This window comes from Wolffia australiana, chromosome 2 (assembly GCF_029677425.1).
Source record: "Wolffia australiana isolate 7733 chromosome 2, ASM2967742v1".
In the NCBI taxonomy this organism is placed as follows: domain Eukaryota; kingdom Viridiplantae; phylum Streptophyta; class Magnoliopsida; order Alismatales; family Araceae; genus Wolffia; species Wolffia australiana.
Genome location: NC_135836.1, coordinates 19541931 through 19554580, shown reverse-complemented (window position 1 = coordinate 19554580; position 12650 = coordinate 19541931). Strand labels below are relative to the sequence as shown.

Here is a 12650-nt window from a genome sequence, read left to right as displayed (position 1 = left end):
AATCATGGATCTGATCAATGTAAAGATGACTCGATCATCTAGTTTTTAAAATTTTCTAACGGTCTTTTTTTATTCCCTTTTGTATTGCATAGAGGGAATGGTGTATGGATCATGCCAATCATGGACTCAAAACCCTACACGCCCATGTTTGCTTTAAGGATCAAAATATTTGGTTCAATTATGTTCTCAACGGTCTGCTGTGACTCTTGTTAGATCTGTAGATCCCACTTGGAGCCTCGTTTTCTATTCAGTAATGGTAGTTTAATATCCGGTATAAATGTGAGCACTTGAAGGGGAGTTGAGGAGACGACTCTCGCGGCGATGGCGTTTGTTCTGCAGCTCTGGGAGACAGTCAAGGAGGCGATCGCAGCATACACGGGCCTTTCCCCCGTCGCCTTCTTCTCCGCGATAGCCACGGCCATCGCCATCTACTATGTGATTTCGAGCTTCTTCCTGGGCCCGTCTGTACCCGCCAGGAGGATGCCTGAATCGCCGCAGATGGAGCCTCTGCCGCCTCCTGTCCACCTCGGTGAGATCACGGAAGAGGAACTGAAAGCCTACGACGGCTCCGATCCGAAGAAGCCGCTCCTCATGGCCATCAAAGGCCAGATCTACGACGTTTCCCAGAGCAGGTGCGATATGATTCTCGATCGATTTGTAAACCCGATCTGAATCTTCCTTTCTGTTTGATCTTCGTTCCCCTTTTCGCTTTGATTGTGTTTATAAAACTTCCTGGAGCGCGCATGATCGGGGGCGGTACGATTCTCGATCGATATCCCGCCTGATCTGCCCATCTCCGCATGATTTCAACACAATCCTTCCGGCCGATTCGGTCGTCCCCCCCAATCCCTCAATTTTAGGGTTTTTTCCTGGTTTGCTTCACAATTAGGGCACGTCCAGACGACGAAAGCGTTGACGATTTACCAACGTCGGCAATCGTCAACGTCTCCCGTCTGCTATCGTTGTCGTCAAGGATAATTATTTTTTTGTATTGTACCTAACATGATTTCTCCGATCCGTTTCTAGATTCAGTTGATGACCCCTGATAAAATCTATATATCACGACATTAAACTGCAACTTTCGGCTAAAATTAGAAGAAATGTCGGTTGACGTCCACCGTCAAACCATGTGCGGTGTTATTCATTAACTTGATCATCAACGTCAACGAGGGTCGACGATCTTGACGTTGGAGATAGAGATTGATTTCTTTGTATTGTTACTTAGAAGATTTCCCCGATTAATTTCTTGATTCAGTTGGTAAGCCATTAAATTCAGTATTATGGATCATAATTTTACAGAACTTTAAAATAAAGTTTAGGATGACAGTCCGCCATCCGTTCCGTCTGTTACCATCAGAAATCCTGTTTTGGGTACGGGAAACAGAACAAAAGCCTTTGTGCCTTCCATTCCATTCCATCATCGGGTGCCGTTGATTTACTCAGTTTACAACCTGAACAAAACAGCAAACTCTGTGATAGACATGGTTGTTCTTTGTTCTGTTCTTTTGTTTGTGCAACAAACGAACAAAATTAGAACAAAATTTGCACAAAGCGAACAATAGAACCGCACACGGGTCTGTGCGGTGATCTGTTTGAATTTGATATTGTTCTGTTCGGAAAACCGAACAGAACGAACAATTCGCACAAATTTGCACAAAAGGAACCGAGCAACCATGTCTATTCTGTGATGGATGACTGACCAAATGTCTGTTCTGACTGGCCTATTCCATTGTCTGCTGTCCCCTAACTTTTGTGTTCATCAGGATGTTCTACGGGCCGGGGGGGCCATACGCGCTCTTCGCAGGGAGGGACGCGAGCAGGGCGCTGGCGAAGATGTCCTTCGAGGAGAAGGACCTGACCGGAGACGTCTCTGGGCTCAGCCTCTTCGAGACTGAGGCCTTGCAGGATTGGGAGTACAAGTTCATGAGCAAGTACGTCAAGGTGGGCACCATCAAGAGCACCCCTCCAGTCCAACAGCCCGAGCCCGCTACTGATGTCAGCGCCCCCGCCGACAACCAGAGCTAAGTCAAGTCAACAGTCTTTTAATCCAATACAAGAACAGCTCTTATTTCTGTCTGAATCGTCATTTACAACGCTTGATCTTCCTGCTCAAGTTATTAGATATATATATATATATATATATCCTCAATCTAGAGAAGAGTTGCTCAACCTTGTTCGATGTCTGCTTCATAGCCTCCAACGAGTGACTCCAGTCTCTGGGGAAGAGAATAATTTGAGGAGAAAAATTGAGTTGAAGGAAAGATCAAGAATGGAGAAGAATGATAAGGAGGACCTTGACAGATTGCTCGACTTCTTCGAGCTTGCGGAGGAGGAAATGGTGGGGAGTTTGTAGCCCAGATCCCTGTGAAATGCCCTTATAATTTTGAGTAGAAAGAGGGAACAAATGGGCTGAAGGTCAGTTTGGGCCTACCCGCAAGCCCGGGGTGGTTTCATGGCCCATCTGGGTCAGAGGGGATTCCCCTTGCCTTGAGATTCTTGAGACATTCCAACGCTTTTCCTTAATGCTCTTGGCTGCCCCTGAAATGATTACCTGCCCACCGGGTTGCCAAATCCAGTTTAGGAACTATGCCCATGATATTTTCAAATATCATGACGAGGAATTTATAAATATAATTTCCTCTAAGTTGTGAGATTTCAAATCATCAAATCCTAGTCTGCAGACGAGGTTCCTAAGCTTTTTCGGATTGATTCTATCTAGCTTTGTATTGGTGGGGCTCTCTTACTCTCGAAACTAAAGACATCTCGTGATAAGGAATGAAAAATCACTTCAGAATCGAATGATGAAGAAAAGATACTAGAAGATCATCAAAACGATTTATTAGCCAAATAGCAAGCGTAAATAATCGATGACGTGGAACCATTTGTTAAGAGGTCGAAAAATTGGTATCGCCAAGAAATGGGAAGAAAGTAGAATTTGTTGTGTGTCACAAAATTCTCTCACATGTTTATAAGTCACACAATCTTCTACTCTGAGCCACCATCTACTTAAAAACTACAAACAATGATTCCAGTTATACATATTAAAGAGAAAAAAGAACAAAATCACAAATTAGCAGAGACTACTGCAGATGCGACTTTTATTTCCAAGCGAACAACATATTGTTGCTTAAAAAAATGGCCATGTGTTTCTTCCCAGTCCCCTGGGAAAATATGCTTGTTAAGGGCATATTATAGTAACTATATATGTCCAATTAAGTTAGAGCATACGATCACCGGATAATATATTTTAAAAAACAACTTTTCCCTTCAAAATTTTCTTTCTTCAATGATTATTTGAACAAAAGTGAAAAAACCTTCGTGAGAAGATCTGGATCCGAAACCCCTTGAACTTGCAACTCATCAACCGCAGCAGCTTTTCCATAAGCAATACTCTGGACCCTAAAGGTATGGATGCCGTAGATAGATTGTAAGCAACCTACATGCATAGAACGTTATCCTAAGAAGCAAAAATTGTAGAAGAAAACAAATCGATTCCCAGATTCTGTTGACAATGAGAGATTAAATTACAGATCGAGAACTGTAGAAGAGAAGCAGAAACTTAAAATCCGAACGAATAGTCGGATAACAGGCGTTATTGACCTGTTCTCACGTCAATAATAGTCGGATATCGAGAACTGTTCTCACTGAAGAACAGAAAAATCGTGCTAAAACTTCAGAAATTATTGACCACAGTTTCATGCGTACTCGTCTGAAAAGTATGCAGATAATTATTAACCGATCTTTCAAGATTATAAGCCCATAAAATAAATATTACGTTCAACGTGCACTTCGTGCCTGAAATAAGTCTATACCCAATCGCCAAATTTTAGCGTACAAATGTAAAAACTTATTTTAGACAATTCTTGAAAGATTTAATTTTCATCCATTTCATCTTAGAGGATATTTATTTACTTCACGAAGTAATAAAACGATGAATATGCAGATCATTAAAAGGAATATGGTATCTATACCTTGTTCGATGATGATGCCAATAACCGCGTGAAGGGGAATGCGCTTCTCAATTTTTGTGCTTCCCAAGAAAGGGATAAAAGAAGGCCTAGTAACCTAAAATATTTCATGGAATTTCTTACTTTAACCAGAAAAAACACAACCAGATGTGAAATTCGATAAAAAATGAGACAAAGGTATACCTTGTTTACTAATTCATCCTGCGTGACGTATAATTTACGCGAGCAGATGTCTCTATTCAGCACGTATCTCCTTACTGGGAGATATAGAAGCATGATTAATCCCACTCCCCAGGCTAAAACTAGAAGCAACGATATAAGAACCCAAATGACAGTTTCATATTGCAGATGGGGTCTCGATAGCTCCTTGAATGATGCCCAGTGGAGAACCTCACATGAAAGATCAGACTCATCATCACTCTCAGATACAGGATCTTTTAACAGGTGTTGCTTGGATTCATTGTTTTCTCGGAAAGTAACAGCATGGCCTGTCAACATATCTGCACAGATATTCCTCTTTAGCTCTTATAAAGAAAATAAATGGCTCAGGAGGAGAACAAAGCGCATGATAAAATAACTCATGTTTTCTTTGTCTTACGTGTAAAAAGATGTACGAATTTTAATGAGAAAAGTTTGGAATGCGAGGAAATGAAATCCGCAGCGCCATTGCACAAAAGTAGAATCATCAAAATTAAGATGATTTCTGCGGTTTGGATTTATTTTGACTTAAAATCCAATTTTGTGTCATAGCGACGATTATTGCATACAAGAAAAAGGGAGCAGGGTTGAATTCGCTGGTAATCTATATTTTCGTTAAAAAGCTGCAAGAGGACATGCTCCAGAAGCCATTTGATTAAAACAATCCATTTGACCTATATAAAGTATTTTCCGATCACAACTGTATCAAACTGTGTTTTTATCGCAAATAAAAAACGGACGTCGTTCTTCGAGAAACAAGTCCAGGAGGGCTAGAAATCTTCTAACCCAAATAACATCAAAGCGTGCCAATAATTTTCGAAAGATGCTGGGAAGGGGAAGTCCGATTAAACTCAGAAATTAATCACCACGATATGGTTAATACGCAGATTACTTACAAAACCATATAAACAACGATAAAACAATAAGTTGTAGAAAAAATACCAAGAAACAGGAAACATCATTCAACCTGATAACAACGCCAGTCCTCGAGTGATCCAGGAGAAAAAGCAACAGAAATGGTGGCGGAAGCAGCAAGTCCTCGCGGTTCGGAGGTTGCTGGCTGAAAAATCAATCTACATCCGTTCGCGTAATCTACTCCGCTGAGGGAGCAGGAAGATCGCCGATCTCCGATCGCTGTCCGATTGCCACTATTTCCCTTTTTCAATAGAAAATTTTATAGACGGTGAATCTTCTAACTAATCATGCTCGGACTGACGGTTGAATGCGAATGGGCTGAAAGCTTCCAATGGTCTTCCCACGAGTTAATATTCGACCCATTTTGGATTCCCAAAATAAATGATATCTGAACAAATAAAGTATATAAAATTAAATTGGTGTATGATTTAACAAATGTGATTGTACTAGATTAGTTCATTTTAGTATGGTTCTCAGACCCATGTTTTAACCCAAATATCTACACCAACAGCTTGGAGAGCTGATGTATCCCAGAAGCCCATCTTCTGAGGCCCATTAGCAAGTTGTGGCCCAAGAAGGAGATTCTTCTAGAACTGACAGGATCTGCAGAAAATTACCTAGAGCCCCTCAAAATCCTCTGACAGTATTTTCTCTCACAAAATCTTCTGACAAGATTTTCTCTGATAAGATCTTATGACAGGATATCTCTGACACTATCTTCTGACATAATCCTCTGTCAGATTCTTCTTCTGCTGGGATCTTTGCTCTAACTTGTCAGATATGCATATCTCCTGTTTTGTCCCATTAGGATCTTCTTGAGCCACACAAATAACTCCTAACAGCTTCTACAAGACCTAGAATCTGCAAGATATTTCTGCTCAAGCCTGTCAGGCTGCTTATCCTAAATTTAAGCTTGTCAGAATTGTTTTTTTTAATGTTTTGACTTGTCTTGTCATGGGTACAGTCATTATGGATTGTTGAAACTGTTATTTCTCCCCTCTAAGTATTTTCTTTGTTAGAGAGTGCTTCTGTGCTTGTGGATTCAAGTACAACCCCTTGTGGACTCAAGGGTTGGATAGGCTAGTTTTGTGGATTCAGGTCTTAGCTCCTTCAAGTAGAGCAAGGCTTGTGGATTCAAGTCTTGTTCCTATGATGTTGTGTACAAAGTATGCGCCAAGAGCTGGGTTCAAAATATTAATGGCAGCCATCCAAAAACATGTTTTAATCCTTTGATCTTGTTGCTTTAACAAATAAAGAGGATGGAATCACTTTGCCTAGACAATTTGTATGAACAAAAATGATCGGCTAATCTTATCATTTAAAAGGTCTAAAAAAGGAAAAATGAAACTTAGTCAATACAAACAAAAAACTACCCCTTCATGTAGGCATGGAGGACGGAAACGGATGACGGAAATGGACAGACAGAACGTATCGTAACGGAATTCTGTTCCGATATCTGTTTTCCATGAACATTTTCGTCATTTTCGTCATTCGTTTCCGTCCCGTCATCTACGGGTTTCCGTCACTACTTCGTCTCGTCATTCGTCTATCAACATAAACGGAACGGAACGGACGCTTCTGTGATGGAAAACACCCCGCCCTCCTGCTTCTCACGAACCCCCCTCCCCCCCCCCCTTTTTTTACCCCACTCTTCATGGAACCCTTCAGCGCTTTTCTCCCCCCACCCCGGGCGTCCATCTCTGCTCCAAGCTCTCTTACTCTTCCTGGGCCTGCGGATCTTGCTGTGTTGAAAGCCACATTCTCCCAATTCCGCATTTTATGTGTATGTTTTGTAGCTCGGACAGTGCATCCTAATGCATATTTAATCCCTTGATTCTTGTTTATCTAAGAAAAATTCACCGGTCTTACTGTGAGGGTATAGTTCTAAGTTCTTTCTGAAGTGCTTTTGGCGGCGCCGTTTCTTGTTTATCTTCTTACAAGATGAAACGGAAAGAGGTTGAGAACAAGAACAAGAACATGCCAAGAACCAGATGTTGAGAGGTTGAGAAGAAGAACAAGATGAAACAGAAAGAGAGCCATGAACATGTCAACAATCGGCGGCGGAACGAAGAAGACGACGTACTCGAGAAGAACACGATCGGATTACCTTGTAGAAGCCATCGGCGTCGGTCAACTTCTCGCGGAAACTCAGATCTAACCCACCTCTTATCGAATCAAATAAGATAGAACATAAAAGAAGCCGCCAAAAATCTGGGAGACGGATTCAACGGAGAGGCGCAGATACCCTTCTCGAATTTAAATGTTTGGATTTCGTCATTGACAGAAAATCGTGGTCGACGGTAATGGAATGACCGGGAACATCATGGAAGGTTGAAGATGGAGCAGGAACTCTCAGGATCCGCTCACCGAACAGGAACTCTGAGCTCATTGGAGATGGAGGAAACATCAAGAGCGAATTCTCTCTCCTCATAGAAGCCAATGACTCAATGAGTTTATGTAAAAAATTAAGGTAAAAATTATTCATTAATATTCTCGTCAACCGATATTGTCATCCGTCGTTTACGTCATTCATCCGTATTTTTTGTCATTCGTCACGAATGACGGATGACTAATGACAAATGACAAACATAGGACCGTTCAGTCATCCGTCAATTGATGAAAACGAAAACAGATGACGAAACAGAAATAACGGATGATGAAATCGTCATCCGTCCTCCGTGCCTACCTTCATGCAAATCTCCAATGGTAATTTGCTTGTTCTTTTACCCTTTACTCTTATTGCTCTAACAAATAAAGATGATGAAATGACTTTGCTTGAACGTTTCGTAGTAACAAAAATGGACGTTTAATATAAAATTTTTAAAAGATCTAAGAAAAGGGAAATTTTAACTTATTTAATAAAAAACACAAAAGTACCTCTTCATGTAAATCTCCATTGGCAATTTACTTGTCTCTTTACCCTTTTACGCTTCATGCTTAAGCAAATAAAACGATGAGATCACTTTGCTTGAACATTTTGTATGAACAAAAATGAGCAGTTAATGTAGAAATTTAAAGGGTCTAAGACGAATGAATATTATTTAACAAAAACTCAAACTGTACCTCTTCATGCAAATCGTCATCGGTAATTTATTTACATTTTTACCCCTTTAATCTTCATGTTTTGACAAATAAAATTGATGAAATCACTCTCTGTACATTTTGTATAAACAACAATGAACTGATAATCTACGAAAATTGAAGGGTCCAAGATAAGGAAAAATGTAACTCAATTAATAAAAACACAGAAAAATTTACTCTTCAAGCAAATAACCATTTGTATTGATCCTTGGTCGAATCCGAGGCTATACGAAAGCTTCTAGCTCGAACGTTAACATCGGATCTTCACCATGGAATTCCGGAAACTAGGCAACGTGGAGAATTGCAAGATCAAGCTGGTCTTCTGCGAACTTCAACTTCCTACCCTGCAACGTTTTTCTTTTGTTTGATGAAAAGAATATTAATCTTGCAGAGAGACAACCCCCTTCGGCGGAAGAAGAGAGTTCTTGTGGGCTGTGGCGCCGGTTTCGGAGGCGATAGATCTCTTGCGGCCCTCAAACTCCTCCAAAGAGTCGATCAGCTTGATTATATCGTTCTAGAGTGCCTGGCCGAGCGAACTCTAGCTGATCGGTACCAGACTATGATGTCCGGCGGCGATGGCTTTGATCCAAGAAGTATGTCATCATTAATTTTTTGAATCTGAATTCCTGAAGAAGTATGTTCTTTGAAAATCCGGGATTTTTTTGTGTGATTTGCACTGTCTTATCTTGCAGTAACTGAGTGGATGTCTCTGCTACTACCGATATCCGTGGAGAAGGGAGTCTGTATAATTACCAACATGGGCGGGGGTTAGATTCGAATTTCTTCGCAAATTACATATTAATATGCGATGATCACCCAATAATGCGAATTTCTCAAATTGCAAGTGGATCCGAGTGGAGCGCAGAAGGCCATCATGAAGGTTGCAAAGGACATGTCTCTCGACATCACTGTTTCTGCGGTTGAGGAGGCGGTTTACCCACAAACTGGTAGCATAATTGATGACAAATCGTGCTTATTTGATGGGTGTTTTAAAGAAAAAATTATCTCTTTCACCCGTTTTGTTTTATTTTTATTGATTCTTGGCATGTCCTGTACTCTTGTCTACAGAAATGCGACTGTCCGACAAGCAAGAGATGATTAATTGCGTTAAGTCCCGAGTCTTTGGCATTTTTATCCATTCTTTTTCCAAATTATTGCCTAAATGTTAAACTTCAATGGATTTTCTAGAACTCACCGATTTCATGGGCTTGCAGATACTATGACTCGTAGTTAACTTAATTGATTTTCCTTTTGAAGGGCGCCAGCACTTATCTGGGAGCGGCTCCCGTGGTTGAATGCTTGGAAAAGTACAAACCACACGTTGTGGTGGCGTCACGGATTGCAGATGCTTCCCTGTTTTTAGCTCCCATGGTATTCTTCCAGCTTGTTTTAAAACGAAGTTATTCATCGGAATTAAAGATATTGTTAAATATTCGACTCGAACTAGGTCCTGAGTTCTTCACATTTGAGTTTGTTTGGAGAATAATAGCCCTGCATATTTAGATAAACAAGTGTCCTTTGACCTTCAATAAAATTCATCCGAGAACAGAACAACACCCACGTTCTCTCATTAATTTATTCTCTAGGTATTCGAATTAGGTTGGAATTGGAATGATTATGAGCTACTGGCAAAAGGTGCTCTGGCTGGTCATCTCCTCGAGTGTGGTTGTCAATTGACAGGAGGGTATTTCATGCATTCTGGTAACCAAATCTTACCTCCTCCTTGCATTTTTCATTTTCTTATCCAAGTATACACTCATTAAGATCAAGGCTATGAACAGGAGATGAACACCGGAACCTGCCAATTCCCAAGCTTTTGGATCTATCTCTTCCCTTTGCTGAAGTTCAGTGCGATGGGCAAGTCTACCTGGGAAAAGCAGTCGGCAGTGGAGGGGTTCTAAACCGCAGCACCTGTGCTCAGCAACTTCTCTACGAGGTTGGAGATCCCAGTGCCTACATAACACCAGACGTTGTGAGTTAAAATTTCAGCCAAACTACAATCAGTGAAAATTTCATGCCGATGGTTGATTGAGATATCATGGCAATGGTTGAAATGATGGCAGATTATTGATATTCGGGATGTTAACTTTCAACCCATTACACCGGATGAGATACTCTGCCTCGGAGCAAAGCCAGCTGCGGTGCCTGTGCCTGACACCCTCCTCCAGCTCATTCCAGAGGTGGGTGACTGACCAAAGACTTTTTTTTGAGAACCAATTAAATGGGTCTTATTGAAAACATGGGAGAGAAGAGTCGAAGCTTTTTGAATTGTTGGGTAGTGAAATTTCAGGACTGTGGGTGGAAAGGATGGGGAGAGATCTCTTACGGAGGATTTGGGTGTTTGCATCGTGCTGAAGTTGCCAGCATCATGGTATAACATACGAGCAGAAAACTCTGTTGTTTAGCACCGAATTAAAAACTTGAATGTTTTCTTTTCATGTAACAGGTCAGATCGTGGATGGAGGAGGCGTTTCCGGGGGTGAGAGATGGGATTATTTCCTACATGATTGGGCTGGACAGCCTGAAAATAGCAAGAAGCGATAAGGATGAAATTTCAGAAGTCAGGCTGAGGATGGACGGTTTGTTCGAGTCGGAAGAACAAGCGGCTCACTTCGCCAGGGAATTCACAGCGTTGTACACAAACGGGCCAGCCGGAGGCGGGGGAATCAGGTCAGAAATTCTTGAAAAGAAAAGAAAAAACCAAGAACAATTAATCATAGTTTCTTTTGAAATTCTTCTGAGAGCAGCGTCGGGCACAAGAAGGAAATCACACTGCGGAAAGAACTGGTGAGTGTCAAACAAATTCCTGAATCGGAAGAACCGTTGAGAAAATTCTCGATTCAGGTGAGCCGGGAGTCGGTCTTCTGGCGAACGAGCGGTCTGGGGGGGAACCCGAGTCGGAACCGCAACGCGGAGCCGGACCGAGCCGGGACGAGCCGGGTCGAAGCGGTCGATCGGGGGGGAGCGGTGCCGGCACCGTCCGGTGAGCGTATGCCGCTTCACCGGGCGGCGCACTGCCGGAGCGGCGACAAGGGCAACGACCTCAACGTGTCTGTCGTGCCGCATTGCCCCGGCGACCTGTCGAGGCTGAAGGCGGTGATCACACCGCGGTGGGCGAGGCGGGCGCTGTCGGCTTTTCTCGAGGAGTCGACGCGGGTGGAGGTTTACGAAGTCCGCGGCGCGTCCGCGCTCAACGTCATCGCGACGGACGTGCTCGACGGCGGCGTCAACCGGTCCAGGCGGATCGACCGGCACGGGAAGACCGTCTCGGACGTGGTTCTGGCGCAGGAGATTGTGCTGCCGCCCTGACTGACTGATTTTGAGGGTCTTTTTTTTTTTTTGGGTTAATTTTTCCGGCCGGAGAAGACGCGGAGGACGCCGTCGGAGGCGCCGGCGACGAGCGCGCAGGAGTCGCCGGAGTGGGGGCGCCAGCAGACGCTGCCGACGAAGGAGTCGGCGGCGTCGAAGGCGCCGACCCAGGCGGGGTCGGGCCAGCGGGGGTCGTAGACGTAGACCTGGTTGGTCTCCGAGCCGCATGCGAGGAGTGGGCCGGGCTGCCACACGCCGAGGCCCACGAAGCTGCGGCAGTTGCGGTGGCCCGCGAAGGCCCGCAGCTCGCGGGCGTCGGCCAGGCTCCACAGCCGCAGGCACCCGTCGGTGCCGGCCGAGACCATGTTACCGCCGCCGGCGAAGCGGACGTAGGTGACGGAGCGGCGGTGCCCGCGGAAGACCGCCGCCGGGGACGCGGCGCGGCGGAGGTCGTAGACGTAGGCGTTCTTGTCGGCGCAGCCGGCGGCGACGAGGGGGGCGGCGGCGGAGGGGTCGAACTCGACGCTGCAGACGGCGGCGGCGGCGGGGCGGAGGACGGCGGCGGTGGCGGCGCCGCCGCAGCGGGCGTCCCAGATCTGGGCGGTGCCGTCATCGGAGGCGGAGGCGCCGAGGTGGGGGAGCGCGGGGGAGTAGTCCACGGACCAGACGCGGCGGCCGCCGTGCTCGTCGCGCTCGAAGACGGGGACGGCGCGGTCGAGGTCGTACTCGGTGACCACGCCGTCGTAGTCGCCGGCGCCCACCGCGCGGGAGGAGGGCTTCCAGCGGAGGCTGCTCAGCTTGGCGGGGGCGCAGATGCAGAGGCTGCAGGCCGCGGCGTGGTCCAGCGTCGCCGCCGGCTCGCCCTCGGGGAGAAGCGGGTCGGCCCGGTAGACGCGAATCTTGCGGGCGATGCCGCCCGTGGCGAGGAACTCGCCGGCGGGGTCGAACTCCATGGCGCCGATCGCGTCCGAGACCTGGCGCGCCGCCGCCGGCGCCACCACGGACCGCAGGCGGAAGTCCCACGCGCCGGCCGCCGCCATCGCCCGCTCGCGCGCCGCCTCGCCGTCCCACTGCGCGGAAGAAGGGATCAGCAGACGAGGCGCGGGGGACACGGCCAGGGGAGGCGATTCCGTCCTCGCCATTACTCCGGCTCGCCCCGCCCTCGCGACGGGGGCTTAG

The 12650-nt window shown here is 45.4% G+C and overlaps 4 protein-coding genes across 6 annotated transcripts; 2 read left to right on the top strand and 2 right to left on the bottom strand.

Moving 5' to 3' along the window:
* Positions 1-268: 268 nt before the first annotated feature.
* LOC144699984 (membrane steroid-binding protein 1-like) lies at positions 269-2100 on the top strand. The gene is made up of 2 exons (XM_078571343.1): positions 269-632; positions 1764-2100. The coding sequence occupies exons 1-2, from the start codon at positions 322-324 to the stop codon at positions 2023-2025; spliced, it is 573 nt and encodes a 190-aa protein (XP_078427469.1). The 5' UTR covers positions 269-321; the 3' UTR covers positions 2026-2100.
* Positions 2041-5398, bottom strand: LOC144699983 (uncharacterized). 2 transcript variants are annotated; one of them, XM_078571342.1, is made up of 7 exons: positions 5109-5398; positions 4152-4468; positions 3972-4065; positions 3315-3436; positions 2432-2551; positions 2294-2362; positions 2041-2216 (listed from the first exon to the last, which is right to left on the bottom strand). In XM_078571342.1, exons 2-7 carry the CDS (start codon positions 4464-4466, stop codon positions 2166-2168), a joined length of 771 nt encoding a protein of 256 aa, XP_078427468.1. In that variant the 5' UTR covers positions 4467-4468; positions 5109-5398; the 3' UTR covers positions 2041-2165. The 2 variants fall into 2 exon arrangements, with proteins under 2 accessions (XP_078427468.1, XP_078427467.1); XM_078571341.1 differs by having other exon boundaries at positions 5134-5397.
* Positions 5399-8356: 2958 nt separating this feature from the next.
* LOC144699979 (propionyl-CoA carboxylase) lies at positions 8357-11510 on the top strand. Of its 2 annotated transcripts, XM_078571336.1 has the most exons (13): positions 8357-8479; positions 8554-8755; positions 8855-8929; positions 9008-9109; positions 9231-9268; positions 9420-9533; positions 9749-9863; positions 9944-10134; positions 10226-10342; positions 10453-10533; positions 10609-10832; positions 10910-10949; positions 11007-11510. In XM_078571336.1, exons 1-13 carry the CDS (start codon positions 8432-8434, stop codon positions 11469-11471), a joined length of 1812 nt encoding a protein of 603 aa, XP_078427462.1. In that variant the 5' UTR covers positions 8357-8431; the 3' UTR covers positions 11472-11510. The 2 variants fall into 2 exon arrangements, with proteins under 2 accessions (XP_078427462.1, XP_078427461.1); XM_078571335.1 differs by having other exon boundaries at positions 10910-11510.
* On the bottom strand, positions 10867-12511 carry RUP2 (Transducin/WD40 repeat-like superfamily protein). The gene has a single exon (XM_078571340.1). The coding sequence runs from the start codon at positions 12509-12511 to the stop codon at positions 11507-11509; it is 1005 nt and encodes a 334-aa protein (XP_078427466.1). The 3' UTR covers positions 10867-11506.
* Between the last annotated feature and the right edge of the window lie 139 nt (positions 12512-12650).